The 16,701-nt window shown below is 41.1% G+C and overlaps 1 protein-coding gene and 1 long non-coding RNA gene across 3 annotated transcripts in view; both read left to right on the top strand.

The window, feature by feature from the left end:
* Positions 1-692: 692 nt before the first annotated feature.
* Positions 693-16,701, top strand: part of LOC309503335 (uncharacterized protein) — a 28,176-nt gene continuing 12,167 nt past the window's right edge. The window contains exons 1-3 of one of the 2 annotated variants that reach the window (XM_082176126.1): positions 693-1,634; positions 2,472-2,567; positions 2,655-2,888. In XM_082176126.1, the coding sequence (XP_082032252.1) occupies positions 1,056-1,634; positions 2,472-2,567; positions 2,655-2,888 (909 nt within the window). In that variant the 5' untranslated portion in view covers positions 693-1,055. The remainder of the gene's footprint in view (positions 1,635-2,471; positions 2,568-2,654; positions 2,889-16,701) is intronic. The other variant, XM_082176127.1, reaches the window with a different exon arrangement.
* Positions 5,657-16,698, top strand: LOC309503518. Its single transcript, XR_014207683.1, has 3 exons — positions 5,657-5,794; positions 6,278-15,929; positions 15,973-16,698. It is a non-coding gene; the product is annotated as an uncharacterized lncRNA (long non-coding RNA).

The raw sequence follows: 16,701 nt of genomic DNA, 5'->3' as shown, positions 1-16,701 counted from the left end.
GTACATATATGCATATGTTCTGGGACTGTTCTCAAATTGTGTCAATTTGGTCCTCAGTCCAGGACTTACTAACAGATCTTCTGAAGATTCCAATCCAAAAGGACCCTCTGATTTTTCTTCTGCTGGATGATTCTTCGCTGTCACTGTCTGTCAATCAAAGGAGGATTCTGTCCGTTGACCTTACTGCTGCTAAAAAGGTTATCTTAAAACTGTGGTTGGAACCAACTACCCCAGCTATGTCTATCTGGATGTCATATCTACTGGACATTGCCCTTCTGGAGTGTACCACAGCTAAAGTGCTCGGAGCCAATAGAAAGACAATACAATTTTGGTTGGACCTTATTGAGACTTTATCAAGAAGTTTTTGAGATCCTTCTAAGTTTTGGGCAATCTTATTTTAATTTCTTGTCATATTTATCTATTCTATGTATTTAGAATAGGGCTTTGTTGATCTTGGGCTTTGTTGTAAATAGTTAAATACACAAAATGTTTAATAAATAAAGAATCACAAAAAAATAAAAATGTAGCGAAGTTAAAATCTTTATTTTTATTCAACTCAAGTAAAAGTTAAAGTACCACAATTTAATTATTTGAAAGTATTTGTAATTACTTACTTTCCGACTCTGGAACTGGACACACTTTTAATGCCGTACAAGTGTAGTAATTATGATGCAGTCTTCCTGATTCTCAATCATTTTTGTGTGACTGTCTGAGACTGACATCTATTGGATGTTTTATGATCTGTGACTTTACAGCAGGTTTCTTCTTTCTATTCCTGGAGAGACACAACAGGGTTTCGTTTCAGCTGTTACTGAACAAACATGAATCAACTAAGAAAGGTTTTTGCATTTAAAATAACATCCAGGTGTGTGGGAGTACGGTTGAAACTGAACTCTACAGGAATAAGGCTGTCCAGGACCAGGAATGAGTCATCTTTTTTACAGACTGTTTTGCACACGTCACTCAAACACAGAAACAGGAAGCAGGAAGAGTTTGTGAAAGAGAAACTGAAGTGTAGTTGAGCTGTTGTGTGTCTGTGTGTCTCATGCAGTAAAATGGCAGAAGCCAGAATTTCAGTGGATCAGAATAAGTTCCTGTGTCCAGTGTGTCTGGATCTCCTGAAGGATCCAGTGACCACTCCCTGTGGACACAGTTACTGTAAGATCTGTATTACAGGCTGCTGGGATCAGGAGGATCAGAAGAGAGTCTACAGCTGCCCTCAGTGCAGACAGACCTTCAGTCCAAGACCTGCTTTAGCTAAAAACACCATGCTGGCTGAACTGGTGGAGAAACTGAACAAGACTAATCTTCCTGCTGACTGTTACGCTGGAGCTGGAGATGTGCAGTGTGACGTCTGTACTGGAAGAAAACACAAAGCCGTCAAGTCCTGTCTGGTGTGTCTGGAGTCTTACTGTCAAACTCATTTTGACCGTCATGAGGAATATTTCTCCCGTAAGCCACATAAAGTGACTGATGCCACTGGACGACTGCAGGAGATGATCTGCCAAACACATGATAAACTCCTTGAGGTTTTCTGTCGCACTGACCAGAAGTTTATATGCTTAATGTGTTTGATGGACGAACATAAAAACCACGACACTGTCTCAGCTGCAGCACAGAGGACAGAGAAACAGGTATGAAACTACACACTGATGAAATAATGTTGACACTGTTTATATTGGCACCATATGATCAGGAAACATCATTCACACTGCAGACGTCACAGAAGTGAACAGCAGCTGTAAGTGGACTTTAACTTTAACTTTAACTTAACAGAAAATATGGTGAAAATACACCGTAAACATTGATCAACACAAAATTTTGTAAAACAGGCTTTAATGAAGCAACATAAAATAATGGAAAATATTTTGCAGGGGTGACCACGCTTTCTTAATAGCTTCCCCCAGACTGTGGAATGCTCTGCCGTTTTGTATTAGAGCTGCATGATCATTATCTTTTTTTAAATCTAAGGTAAAACAATTTTTTTGAGTTGGCGTATAATTAATGAGGAAGTTTTATTGCATTGTGTTTTTATTTATTAAATTGTATTGTCTTATTGTTATGTTTTTATTGTGCAGCACATTGGTCAACCTAGGTTGTGCTTAACGTTGCTATATATAAAAAAATTGACATTGACAAAATTGACATTGTTCAGTAAATCTGACTCCATTTGAGCCGCAGGGGCTGTCATTGTGATGCTTTACATCTGTGTCAGTTTCACTTTTATGAAACTGATGCTTGCAGTGTGAAACAGGACTTAATTGAACTCATTTACATATAAATTGAACAATAAACACTATGCATTATGCTTCATGTAAATTCATGTACAATGGTGGTAAAACTGATCAATCATCCCTTCAGGAGTTTGAACCTCCAGCCATTGGTCATTAATTCTACTGTTACTGGATTCAACTCTTCACATGATGATATAGTGACAGTAGTGCCATCTGTGTTATTGGTTTGTGCTGCAGAAGCAGCTGAAGGAGACGCAGAGGTCGTTCCAGCAGAGGATCCAGCAGAGAGAGAAAGATCTTCAGCAGCTGAGAGAGGCTGTAGAGTCTCATAAGGTGAGTCTGGAGAAGAAGAGAAGTTTGAGAAGTCTCAGTCAGGACTCACTGAAGCTCACTGTGTGATTGTGATGTGTGTCCTAACAGCGCTCTGCACACACAGCAGTGGAGGACAGTGAGAGGATCTTCACTGAGCTCATCCGCTCCATTGAGAGAAGCCGCTCTGAGGCGACACAGCGGATCAGAGATCAGGAAAAGACTGCAGTGAGTCGAGCTGAAGAACGACTGGAGCGACTGGAGCAGGAGATCAATGATCTGAGGAGGAGAGACGCTGAGCTGGAGCAGCTTTCACACACACAGGATCACATACATTTCCTGCAGGTAACAGAGATCGAGAAGAACAGGATCATAGTGGACTTGAGCAAGAGACTCACAGAGAAACATTTCATGAGAGCAGAATGAGCCGCTGACTGAAGTGTTGATCTGTGTGTTCGGTTATTATAGAATCATCAGTCAGACTCTCATCTGATCATCTTTTCAAAGAGACACTTATCAGTGTCATCTCATCTCTTAGGAAACAATTTTTGGAGCTCTCTCTTGTGGTTGGGGTTTGAGGGCAAAAAGGGTGCTTATCTTAATGAATTATAATAAATTAACAAGACTGTACCATTTACACTCTGACTACGCCACCCACGGAATTTAACCTAAAGAATTAGAATGAGCCCCTGCAAAAGGCATACACAGGTTTGTATCACCGATAAGAGTCAGAGACATGGGTCATCGTACAAAAATAAACTTTATTGACAATTCTTAAAAAAAGAACAATGTTAAAATAAATATGGAGCACTTTGTTCCAACCCAACAGGCCACTAAGGGTTTAGGACAATGTCAAGGCCAGGGACGAGGGCTTACCAACAGAGACAGAAAGTTAGACCATGCCACCCGCAGATGAAGGATCACTGCAATTCACTGTACACACACACACACACACACACACACACAGGTGTTAACACAACACATGGTGACGAAGATACCATCACCCAAATAAGCTAGTCCTCTACCCCTGGTGCTCAGGCCCTGCCAACACACACAAAAAGATGCACATCAAATAAATCATCACTTTGAGAGCTGGGTTGATTATCAAGCTCAATCAAAACACAAAGTAACCAAAATCAATGCAACTAATGAGACAATAAACAGTTGCTGAAACAAAACCACAATGCCAACAAAATATATTCACATAAAGAAATCAACAAAGGAAACAAAATACCAACTTCAATCAAACTTATGAATCAAACAAAGTCTGCAACTGAAGGAAGCAGGTAAAACAAAATTAAAGAAAAACCCCAAAATATAATTAGATTCAAGATGAAGTAGACTGTTCAAACTTTAGAAAAAGAAAAAGCAAATACAACTGAAGAGAGCAAACAAAACAAAATTAAAGAATCAAATAAATTGGAATGAAAGAAAAAAAACAAAAATCACAATTCAGACTCTAGCACTAATCTTGTAATATCAAATCAAAAGAAACTAGAAACAATATAAAGGAGCCAAAGAGAACAAAAAATATTAGCTGAAGCCCCAAATTTTAAACAGGATAGCACTGCAGCCGTGAATGAACGCGAAGCACCCCGACTGGAATGCAGTTATGGGCCGTCACAAACCTATAAACAAAATTAGACTGTTACTCTGCTAGATTCATTCTCTCCTAACCTAATGTATGTACACGTAAAACTAATACATACCGATCGTCGAGAGAATGAGTCAATGCTTTATCAAGAGACAGCGAAACCGTAGCTTTCTCTGGCGAGGACCAGAGCAGAGAAACAACAGCAATCCAGTTACTGCATCAAGTTCACAACTGAGAAAGGAAATAGATTAGGCAACGTTCTTAAACACAGAACAGTGCTTCCACTAAGAATGATTAGTGAGAGATTAACAACAAATTCTCCCTACCTTCTCCAGTGTCCACATCCAGTTCATGCAAACAGCGATTACACAGTAACAAGCTTGTACAGCAGAAGACGGAAGCATGCTGTCCAAAACTAATCAGCGTCTCTAAAATGTACATTAGACAGAACGCACTTCTCTTAACCCAATACACTTCATGACATACACACAACTAGCAGTATATTCTCCTTACCAGCTCAGGTGCTCGCATCCGGTTCCCAGGAAGTGATGACTGAAGCGTGTTAACGATGCAGCAGTTCACAAAAAGTGACGCATAACAGGCACATACGTTCCTGTTTTTATAGCCCAGGGGTGCAGATAATAGGCTAGAATGACAAATAACAATGACGAAAGCAAAATCGCCATTCCTGCCACATTCTGGAAGATATATTTAGCTGCTAATTTCCACTAGTGCCACCAACAATTCAAAACTTCCATAACATGTAAACTTTGTTATGATTTTTAAACGATTTCTTATATCAGTGGTGTACCTGATTAGCCTGGCAAGCCAGACCTACATCAAGATGTTAGGTCTGGCAACTCACCATTGGCACGGCTCAATCCGAGGGGCGGGATAAACGGTTTGTCTCTCAAAATCCCTCTGCACGCAATAGGATAGCGCTACAACCGTAGTCGTAGCAAGTAGTCAGAGCAACGGAAATGAGTCGATGGGGAAGTGTTTCACGGAAAAGTTTGATGGAGAGATTCCTGTAAGCTACCAAATGTTATGGTAATGGAGCATAATGACTGTTGCCGTTTTTGTGAAAAAAATATGAGAATTGCGGGTGTGCTTGTACATTCATCAACCATCTTTGAAAAACAGAAGAAACTATTAAGTATTGCCGAGAGACTACTGCATGTTGGAGTGGCGGTAGTTAAAACTTCGGCAAAAAGTTTGATGGAGAGATTCCTGTAAGCTACCAAATGTTATGGTAATGGAGCATAATGACTGTTGCCGTTTTTGTGAAAAAAATATGAGAATTGCGGGTGTGCTTGTACATTCATCAACCATCTTTGAAAAACAGAAGAAACTATTAAGTATTGCCGAGAGACTACTGCATGTTGGAGTGGCGGTAGTTAAAACATCGGCAAAGTCGAACAGGATTTGTCAGCAGTGTCTCAATCTTTTATCGAGACTTGAACGTGACTTGCCGGTGTACTGGAGATGGGTGGAGGATGAAAAGAACGAGGAAGCCTCTGCAGTAGAAACGATTACAGGTCGTTCAGATAAAAGAGAACGTGAGCCTACTCCTTCGAAGACGCCCAGGGCCTTGAAAAAGTTCTGCCATAAACCTGCAAGTTCTGGAAGAGATAATATTCGACGCAGCATCACCGAGGTATGTTAGTTGTATTGTTACATATGTTTTAACATCCAGTAATAGTGCAGAACAGCCTGATTTTCATTACAGATATGTTGCCCACCAGTTACTCTGGGACCAACATCAGTTATTGATATGTTTACTTGTACTAGCCCTGTTTTCAACCGCTGTAACTAAAGCTGTTGATGTCCTCGTGTCCATCAGATGTCTATATCAAGGGCTTTGGTTTTAAAAATTCTATGTCATGCCATGAGTAGCAGACTGAGATAACTTGTGAACTTTGTAGGCTATTCGAAGTACAGATGTTGCATGGTCTTGATAGCTTATATAGATCTTGACTGTAAAAGTAATGATATGCTGCAAAGTTACTCTACACTTCATAGACCATTAACAAACTTGTCAACATAGTTGTGAATGTAGCCATCGACTGCGTTACTCTACATTGTAGATTATTACCACAATAAATAATTTTCACATTAGAACTTCTTTGACTTCTTTCAGGTCATCATCAAATGCCCTAAACAAAAGATGTGTCAGGCTGAGGATGCTTTGATGGTGAAACACATAAACAACAAAAAATGGAAAGCGGCGGTCAAATTAATCATGAAGCATGAGGAGCTTCTACAGGAAGTGAAGGTCATCATCCTTACAGTCATTGCAAGTGAATGCAAAACACTTTGCGACCCCAGCCAGAATTTCATGTTGTGGAGGTCTTCACCAGAAGATTTGAGATCTTTCTCTATTAGCAGCCTTGAGTCAGACCTCCAGCGTCTTTCACCACTCCTCTTGTCTGTCTTTTCAACCATCACAAACCACTCCCGTCCTGTCACCTGTGCTGCTGCTGCGATTGCACTGAGAGGTAGAGAAACCCGTCTCTCAGCTTACCCGTCTCTCAGACCATGACTGGTCTCTGCAAAGCTTCTGTGACATCGACAGAGACAAAGCATTACCCTTGTCAAGCACAGGGCTGTCAACAGGTATACGCATATCTCAAAGCCAGAGACAACCACAAGCTTAAAAAGCACAACTTGGATGTTCCTTCTGAAACGTTGTCTGGGAATACGTCACTGACCAAACGAGACCACAAACAAGAACACACCTTGGCAAGGCTTAGTTTTAGCTTTTTGATTTTGGACATGCTTGATGCGATAAAAGAGGGTGATGGTGAGAGACTAATGAGGTTGTACAAAGTTGCCATGCTGTATTATGAAGCCTATGGGCACAGCCACTATGCTTACAGTACTTTACTCATGACACTGCAGGTGAATGCGTGAAATTGGAATAACTTAAATTGTTAAGGAACAATTTCCTTAAGTCTTTCCTGAAGGGTCTGGGTCCAAACCTTTCTGAAAATTCAGCACGCCGGGTCAGCCAGTCCATTGGTGTTTTGAAGGAAATGATGGATAAGGTGGATGGCGAATTGGGTATCAACACTCCAACTGGCTCCCATTGTGCCGAGCAGCAGACACAAGATGTTATTACTCTGATAGATGTTTTCAAGGCGGGTCAACTGTTTACAGAAATACCTGGCAGGGAATTTCGGGCCTACCCTAATTTTGACAAGAATCTACTGCGCAAAATCAAATACAAAGATATGTGGCAGTGGATGAGGCTCAAAATGACGGAGTGGAGAAAACTCAAAAAGTAAATCACACACATTTGTGGTTTCCTATCTTGTCTATAGACCCATTGTGAATAATCTGTAGTTACATATACTTTCATTGTTAGGCAAGGTACATGTTCAAAATCAACAATCTGTTCCAAAAGAACTTTGACAATGGATAAGAGTAAAATAGATTGGAGAAATGTGAAAGAAAATGACACTTTTCCTTTGTTTGTTAAGCTTGTATACAGACCCTTTGAAAATAATCTGTACATTGTTAAACCTACTTTATTTGCTCGGCAAGTTACATATTTACATGTAAAACAAATTGCATACACAACATTTTCAGCTTGTTTGTTACTTTCATTTTCACCCCTTTTTTCTGTTGGATGTAAATGTGAAATAAAGACTTTGACAATAACTGCAAATATATCAATCTCAAACTTTATTTATATGCAGTCATATGACATAAGTTTGGAGAGCATTCATGGAGTACTTTCAAATACGGGTCGGTGGTCATATGTACAACTATATACAAATGTTTCAATATTGCTTTTAGGCATCAGTCTGAACTCCTCAGATGTGTAAACCCAGATTCAAAGCTGCTACATAGTGATATGGTGTCTGGCTCAGAGTCATCATCAAAGTAACCTGTGTAATCTTGGTCAGGCACCACAATGTCCTCCGCAGCCAGATCAACGTCAGTGTATTCAAAATCTCCAAAGAAATAAAAAAATACCCTGAGAATTTTCTGTCCGTGCCTTTTACTAAACACGGGTCGGTTGTCCATTATGAAAGTAAGATCAAATATTTCTGCGCTACGCTCAAGAACACAGTCGATCAGCTTGTTACTAAAACCAGTGCAATCTGTGCTGTTAGTGTACAGATGTATGTGCTGGACTAAGCTGAGCTTGTACCTGTACAAAAGATCTCTAATCAACTCTTTGTGATCCTCTGTAACTTCCCTGCTTTTGACTGTGGCATGAACGTCTTGTTGAGACAGTTCGTATTCAGGTATTGCCAAGTCACAACCTGCAGAGCTGCACAAACAAACTGAGTGGCAGTATGAGCAGCACAAATGTCCTGGTAGAACACTTTCAGTGTGGTGCTCGAAGTGTGAGTATAACGCCTTCCTAAGGCAGCTAGTGGTGCCCTTTTTTAACAGTGTTTTTACACCCTCATCCAATCTTATATCCTGCTTTACATTGTAAATAATGGCATGTGATGGAGACCCATCTCGCCCAGCCCTGCCAACCTCCTGTACAATGGCCTCCACATCCTCAGGTGAGCCATACATTATGACATGGGATATGTTGCGAAAGTTCAGGCCCATTCGAGAGCTGTCATGGCTACAACCACTCTGCATGCACCATCGCCATCTAATGAAGCAAGTACTCTACTCTTGTGATGGGGAAGTGTTTGGCTATGAAACATACTGATAAGTAAGTTTACTACCCTGTGTTCTGGATCCCTATCAACCCAGCCGTCATCACCAAGTTCCTCTTTTAGGTGACAGAACACCTTTCCGCAAGTCGTCAGTGTATGGCAGTAGATGATTACTGGCGACATTCTTGGGTCGTTATCTTTCAGTTTCCTCACAACCCAGTTCAGACAGTCCATAGTATCTGAAGACAAATGCCAAGTAGTCAGGCCAAGCCTAATATTTGTTCTGTTTGGGCTTATGGTGACGTGAGTGGCATTCTTCAATGGCAACTGTCATTTGATAATTGCTCGGGAATCCAGGTCCGCTGTTGCTGTCAAGGCCATAATAGGTGTACCTGAAGGACAAAGGCAAGTGCATCAACACTTAATTGTATAATGTATAATTACAATACATTATCATTATAGATTTCTGTTTAGAAAAGCGTTCAGTAATATAACAAAACTGATTTTAGCCATTATCAGTGAGGAATGTAGTTAATTTCAGCATGGCGGCAAGTGTTTATCAGAGAAGGGCAGGTAAACAAGCTAGAGGCTTTCTTGAGAAAAGAGGTGATACTGATAACCAATCAGTCTTCAGTGGCTACTGCACCAGGCACATAAAAGCCTTGGTCAGACCTTGGTCAGACATTACCCTGGTTTCACCACGGACTTCCGGACCACCACCCCTTTGACTCCACATGGCTCCTGCTTCCCTCCGGCTCCTCCTTCATCATTGTTCCCACTGGATCTGCCTCGCTCTTTCAAGCCCCCAGTTTCACCTCAGTCCCGTGAGCCTGTGGCTCCTTCTTGAACTTCCAGGTACAGCCCTGCACGGCCCAAAAAAATCCAGCCCTGGATTTTTCCCAGAGCCCAACCCGGCCCTGGTCCGTGGTGTTCAAGCCCTAACCCGGCCCCAGCCTGACAACGTCTGCAATTTTTTAGCCCGAACCCGACCCGACCCAAGACCAACATCAATATCACTTCACGCTCTCTGATTCGTGCTGTCTCTGCTATACGCACACACACACGCTACTAAGAGGTAAACTTTTATTATAGGCCTCAAACATAACTACCACCACCGACAATCATGCCCACAAATATTAATACAGACTGTCCATTAAAGAGAACCATAAGCATGCAGTAGAGAATTATATAGCCAAATGTGATCCAGCTGTAAATAAAGATTTACGGTGGCACGGCCTACCTTTTTTTGATGTTAAGTAACTTTACTGAGCTTCCTGCTCAGCTCAGCTACCGTTCGGACGCTCTTGCTTACTGCTCCGCGCTTTGCTCTATCGCTTTTATATTTTATCTTCTATATTTTTATATTTTAGCTCCTTTTATCACCTAATTTTAACTTCAGCAAATCAGCACAGTGCTCAAACGACAAAGTTTGGATTACCACAAAAACGCAGAATTCTTCTACCCGACCAGCTTACATTCCGGGGAAAGGAAAACACAACTGCCTACAAGGATAAGAGAGAAAATGCCTCTTCTGGAATCTACTTGCTGCACTAACTGCCACAGACTTTTACAAAGGATTGCAGTTCTTGAAACAAAGTTATTTACGGGACCACCAAACCAGACGGAACACACAACAGAGCTTCGTCATGGACACCCTCAGCATATAGCCGGTGAGTCCCATGAAACTAGTGCTCCTCGACAGGTAGAGAAACAAGCCGATCGACTCACAAATCGATGGCACAAACAGGGAGCGAGACCCAAAGGCACTCGAGACATCAGATTGTCACGAGCCCCACATATTGCCGCAGTAGCATCCTCTACCCCAGATACAGCTCTGACAAGGATGGCAAACACTGGTCTCCCACCAACACCTATACATCTTGAGAACAGATTTGAAGTACTAATGAATGTAAATGAGGAATCCCCAAACGTGATGAATGTGATCGAACACAGACTGTATCAGCCAGTAGCTAACACTGATGCTAACTGGCGCTCAAGGTCGAGCAGACAGCGGCACTCAGCTCAGAGCTCAGCCGAGCCCAGGACTCTGATAGTGGGAGACTCCATAATCAGAAACATTAGCAGCAGGGATACAACTACATGCTGCCTTCCAAAAGCAACAACTTCTGATATAAACAGGGAACTTCAGAACATTCTGATGAAACATAAGACTGCAAATCGACTCATAATTCATGTGGGGAAGAATGATATTCATAAAGAGCAGTCAGAACTCCTTAAGAAGGATTTCAATGAACTTTTTGAAACACTTAAAAGACTGAAAGTTCAAACATTCATCAGTGGACCACTCCCAGCAAGAGGAACAAACAGGTTTTCTCGGCTGCTTGGGATTAATACATGGCTGCAAAAAACCTGCAATATAAAAGGAGTAAACTTCATTGACAACTTCAATCTTTTCTGGAGTCAGAGACAACTATTTCATCGGGATGGCCATCACCCAAACAAACTTGGTTCAAGAGTGTTAAAGGACAATATCGACTTCTCCCTCAATCATCCTTCTGCAGTGTGTGTCAATCTGAACGACACACACACACCTGGAAACAGTATGAATGAACACGGGACTTCACTTCAGCAACAAGATGGACATGCGGTTGACATATCACACAAGGACAATGATAACACCACTGAGCCACAACAACCTCTGCTCACGGACACAATCTCAGCTGAGCCATGCCCACAGAGCTCATCACAGACAGACATATTAGAACTGCTCCAAGATTCAGCACCCAAGGACGACTTCCTGGAAAACAGCCAGGGAAGCCAGGACAGCATATCACAGCCTCCTATAACACCTGAGAAACAGCCCCTTTCACCAGATACTTTCTCACTCTCGCCAGCGACTCCACTCCTGTGCTTCTCACAGAGAATGGAAGAACTGGTGCATGCTGGAACCAGACTATCCCACTCTTTTGCTGCAAGCCCCCAGATACCAACCAAAAATCGTCAGGCACCTCAAACACCGAAGCCTGCGCGCCGAGCTCGCCCGCCCCCTCCTCCTGTGAGAGCTCTTCGGCCTCTTCGGCCAAAACGCCAGGGCCCACACCCTCCTCCATCTGCTCGAGGTGAACCAAAAACAACTGATACCAGCTCTCAGTGATGTGTTTTGGGTTCCTGTTATGATAACAGTAACTTTCTCAAATGTTTACAGAACAAGCGGGAACCCAGTGTGCCTGTATCTTTCACTATTGCTGTTCTATTACAAGATAGAAAGTCTAAGGCCTTCAATAGCCGTACAGCAAACCCAACTAATCTGGTGCCTATTACATGTCAAACTAAGATTGCTGTGGGGACAAAAAGTAAGACTGTTAAGTTAGCACTTTTAAACATTCGCTCACTTAAAAATAAATCACTTCTAGTCAACGACTTAATAACCACAAACAACCTGGACTTTATGTTTCTAAATGAAACCTGGCTAGAAGACAGCTGCAGTGCAACAATCCTCAATGAAACAGCCCCTCCTAACTTTACTTTTATGAGTGTCTGCAGAGCTGTTAAGAGAGGTGGGGGTCTAGCTGCTCTTTTTAAAGATATCTATCAATGTAAGCAAATATCATTTGGGAATTACCCGTCTTTCGAATATCTGGGTACTGTGTTAAAAGGTGCTCCTCGCATTTTACTTATCATTATTTACAGGCCTCCAAAATATTCTCCAGCCTTTGCTGAGGACTTTACAGAACTGTTATCAACAATTACCTCAGAGTTTGACTGTTTTGCCATTGCTGGAGATTTTAACATTCACATAGATAATGCAGAAAACAATATGGCAAAAGAAATCAAAACTGTTTTAAAAACTTTTGATCTGACTCAGCATGTACATGGACCCACACACAATCATGGACACACTCTAGATTTACTTATCAGTAAGGGTCTAAACATTTCATCGATTTTTATTAAGGATGTAGCCCTGTCTGATCATTTCTGTATTTTCTTTGATATATTGATCTCTCCTGCCACTGAAGCTAGATCTGTGTCTGTCAAGAAGAGATGCTTAAATGAGAACACTAGTGTACTATTTATGAAGGCTATATCCTTAACACCAAGCATATCTGCTGACTCTGTTGATTTTCTCCTTGATTCTTTTAACTCAAAAGTTAAAAATATAATTGATGATATTGCTCCTGTTAAAGTCAGGAAGAAGAGTGGCAGACAAAAAGCACCTTGGAGAAACTCAACAGCAGTGCAACATATGAAAAGACAATGCAGAAAAGCAGAGCGCATGTGGCGGAAGACAAAACTTGTAGTCCATTATAACATCTACAAAGACAGCCTGCATGCTTTCAATATGGAACTAGGCAAAGCTAGACAGACTTTCTTCTCAAATATTATAAACAGCAATTTAAACAACACACGCACTCTTTTTGCTACTGTAGAGAGACTGACAAACCCCCCAAGCCAGATTCCTAGTGAAATGCTCTCCAACAGCAAGTGCAGTGAGTTTGCTTCTTTCTTCTCTGAGAAAATCAATAATATCAGAAAGGTGATCAGCACATCCTTGAGTTGCACTGGGGTCAGACAGATCAGACCACCTGAGAAAGTAGTTACTATGTCTGACTTCAAAGAAATTGATGGCAAAATTTTGGAAGAAACCGTACAACACCTTAAAACATCAACATGCGCCCTTGACACACTTCCCACATCTTTCTTCAAAATTGTGCTAAACAGTTTAGAAGCAGATCTTCTAGAAGTGGTAAATGCCTCACTTCTCTCTGGGAGTTTTCCAAACTCCCTGAAAACTGCAGTTGTCAAGCCCCTCCTGAAAAAGAGCAATCTGGATAAGACCATATTAAGCAACTATAGACCGATCTCAAATCTTCCTTTCATAGGCAAGATCATTGAAAAAGTTGTCTTCAATCAGCTGAACAAATTCTTAAGCTCGAATGGATACTTTGACAATTTTCAATCTGGTTTCCGACCGCACCACAGCACAGAGACAGCGCTCATAAAGATAATAAACGATATTCGCTTAAATACTGATTCAGGAAAATTATCAGTGCTGGTACTACTCGACCTCAGTGCTGCATTTGACACTGTCGATCACAACATACTTCTTGACAGGCTGGAAAACTGGGTGGGGCTTTCTGGGATAGTCCTAAAATGGTTCAGGTCATACTTAGATGGGAGAGGTTATTATGTGAGTATAGGAGACCATAAGTCTGAGTGGACATCCATGACATGCGGAGTCCCTCAAGGCTCAATTCTTGCGCCACTCCTGTTCAACCTGTATATGCTCCCAATGAGCCAAATAATGAGAAATAACCAAATTGCTTACCACAGCTATGCAGACGACACACAGCTGTACTTAGCCCTATCGCCTAACGATTACAGCCCCATTGACTCCCTGTGCCGATGCATTGACGAAGTCAACAGTTGGATGTGTCAAAACTTTCTTCAATTAAACAAAGACAAAACTGAAGTTATTGCGTTTGGAAACAAAGATGAAGTTCTCAAAGTGAACGCATACCTTCACTCTAGGGGTAAAACAACTAAACATCAAGTCAGGAATCTTGGTGTGACACTAGAGTCAGACCTTAGTTTCAGTAGTCATGTCAAAGCAATAACTAAATCAGCATACTATCATCTGAAAAATATTGCAAGAATTAGATGCTTTGTTTCCAGACAAGACTTAGAGAAACTTGTGCATGCTTTCATCACCAGCAGGGTGGATTATTGTAATGGACTCCTCACTGGCCTTCCCAAAAAGACCATAAGACAGTTGCAGCTCATACAGAACGCTGCCGCCAGGATTCTGAGCAGAACCAGAAAATATGAACATATCACACCAGTCCTCAGGTCTTTACACTGGCTCCCAGTTAGATTTAGGATTGATTTTAAAGTATTATTACTGGTATATAAATCATTCAATGGCCTAGGACCTCAATACATTGCAGATATGCTCACTGAATATAAACCCAACAGATCACTCAGATCATTAGGATCATATCAGCTAGAAATACCAAGGGTTCATTCTAAACATGGTGAGTCTGCTTTTAGCTATTATGCCAGCCACAGCTGGAACCAGCTTCCAGAAGAGATCAGAGGTGCTCCTACAGTGGTCACATTCAAATCCAGACTCAAAACACTTCTGTTTAGCTGTGCATTTACTGAATGAGCACTGTGCCGCTGTTCGTCCGACTGTTTGTACTGTACTGTATTTTACTCTATTTTTCTAAACTGTTTTAATTATTCTTATTTCTTTTAATTATTTTAATTTCTCCTATGTCAGCAGGGCATTTAGCCCGAAACTGTAAATGCCCACTCAGAAGGTGATAATGTGAAAGTGATTAATGTGGGTTTGAAAGTAGAACAGTATTTAAATGACGATATTAAAGTTTTCGTCTGAGAAAGAATGTGAACGCAGTGCTAAAGTGCTAAAGAAAGTGAAAACAACGTGTGAGTAAATGAGGGAGAAAAGAAAGTTAAAGGAAAGTTGATAGATGGAAGTCGTAAGAAGATTGAAGGTTAAAAGAAGGTTGAAAGATTTAAGTCTTAAGGGAATCCTTTGAAAGAAAGATCTATAATAAATATTCTTTTTTATTTTTTAAAAGTACTGTATTTTATTTTATTTTTCTAAACTGTTTTAATTATTCTTATTTCTTTTCATTATTTTAATTTCTTCTATGTAAAGCACTTTGAATTGCCATTGTGTATGAAATGTGCTATATAAATAAACTTGCCTTGCCTTGCCTTGCCTTGAAGAACAACGTTTCAAAGAACTCTTCGCCAACTGGCTAACATTAAATAATAATAAATAAAAATAAACAAAAAAAAAAAATCTGTTGAACTGAGTAGGCTACATGTACGTTGGTCATCATTCATTTCGCGATTGTTGTGAAGAAAAAGAATAGCATCCACTGGTGAAGGCTTCAGGCTCATTGTTTGTTGTGGTAATCAAATCAAAACTCTTTCAAAATGCAGCTTTTCCTGAAGCATTGGGAACTTTTAGTAACTCCCCACGCTCCAACTTCTCCCTGATGCTCTGCATGGTTAACTGTCACCTAATGCATTGTACGCGTCATGTTACTCACGTAATCGCGTATTGCATTGCCTATTTATAATATTATCAATATAACAATATTTCATACAGTAGCCTGTGTTCTGCGTGTATAGTATGGGCACGATGAAAGGAGAGAAGCTAAATGAGCCTGAGTCCGTCCCGAGCCCCGATCTGTAAAAAAAAAAAAAGAGAAAGGCCTGAGCCCGGCCCGAATGGACTCAGCGTGTCGGGCTTTGTCGGGACCCTACGGGCTTGCAGACCTCTAGTTCCAGGTCAGTGGTATTGCCCTAGGTCTTTGCACTTCGGCTCGTTTGGTTCCTGGTCACACCCAGGCTCCAATGTGGCTCTTCCTCCAACCGTGGACTCCTCCTCCACCAGTCACTCAATGGACTTTTTTGCCAGAGGGTTGTGGCCCCCGTCCCACTACTTACTGAAGGAGCATAGAGCTAAGATGGAGCCGATGGGTCAACAGGCCAAGGTGGAGTAGTGGGCTTGGAGGTCAGAGGTGGAGTACCTGTGTCATATGCTGCAATTAGATCATCATCTCATTCCTTACCTAATTTTTTGCAAAAATTCACCATGTAATGTTTTTGCTAAAAATGTAGTGTCATTATTACCATGTTAACAACTAACTGGCGCCCCCTCCAGTTAGAAACGGCCCTGAATGTCAGCATCATTGATGTGCTTGATCTGTTACATTTACAATATGTTATTGGCAGATGCTTTTTCATCCAAATGATTTCATAAAAAGTTCACATATAGTGTAAATGGCAAACACTAGTATGTGTAGCTCTAATGACATATAATGAATATGAGAAGTGCTGGATTGAGGAGAGTTACTAAAGATCAGCAAGAGCCGCACAAATCTGACAGTAGAGCAGGTTATTGATGAAGTGTGGAGGTGATGAGCTTTGATTTCTGATT

Source organism: Leuciscus leuciscus (assembly GCF_965113295.1).
Source record: "Leuciscus leuciscus genome assembly, chromosome: 7".
NCBI classification, from domain to species: Eukaryota; Metazoa; Chordata; class Actinopteri; order Cypriniformes; family Leuciscidae; genus Leuciscus; species Leuciscus leuciscus.
The sequence above is the reverse complement of the archived record's forward strand: the minus strand, read 5'-3'. Positions and strand labels throughout refer to the sequence as shown.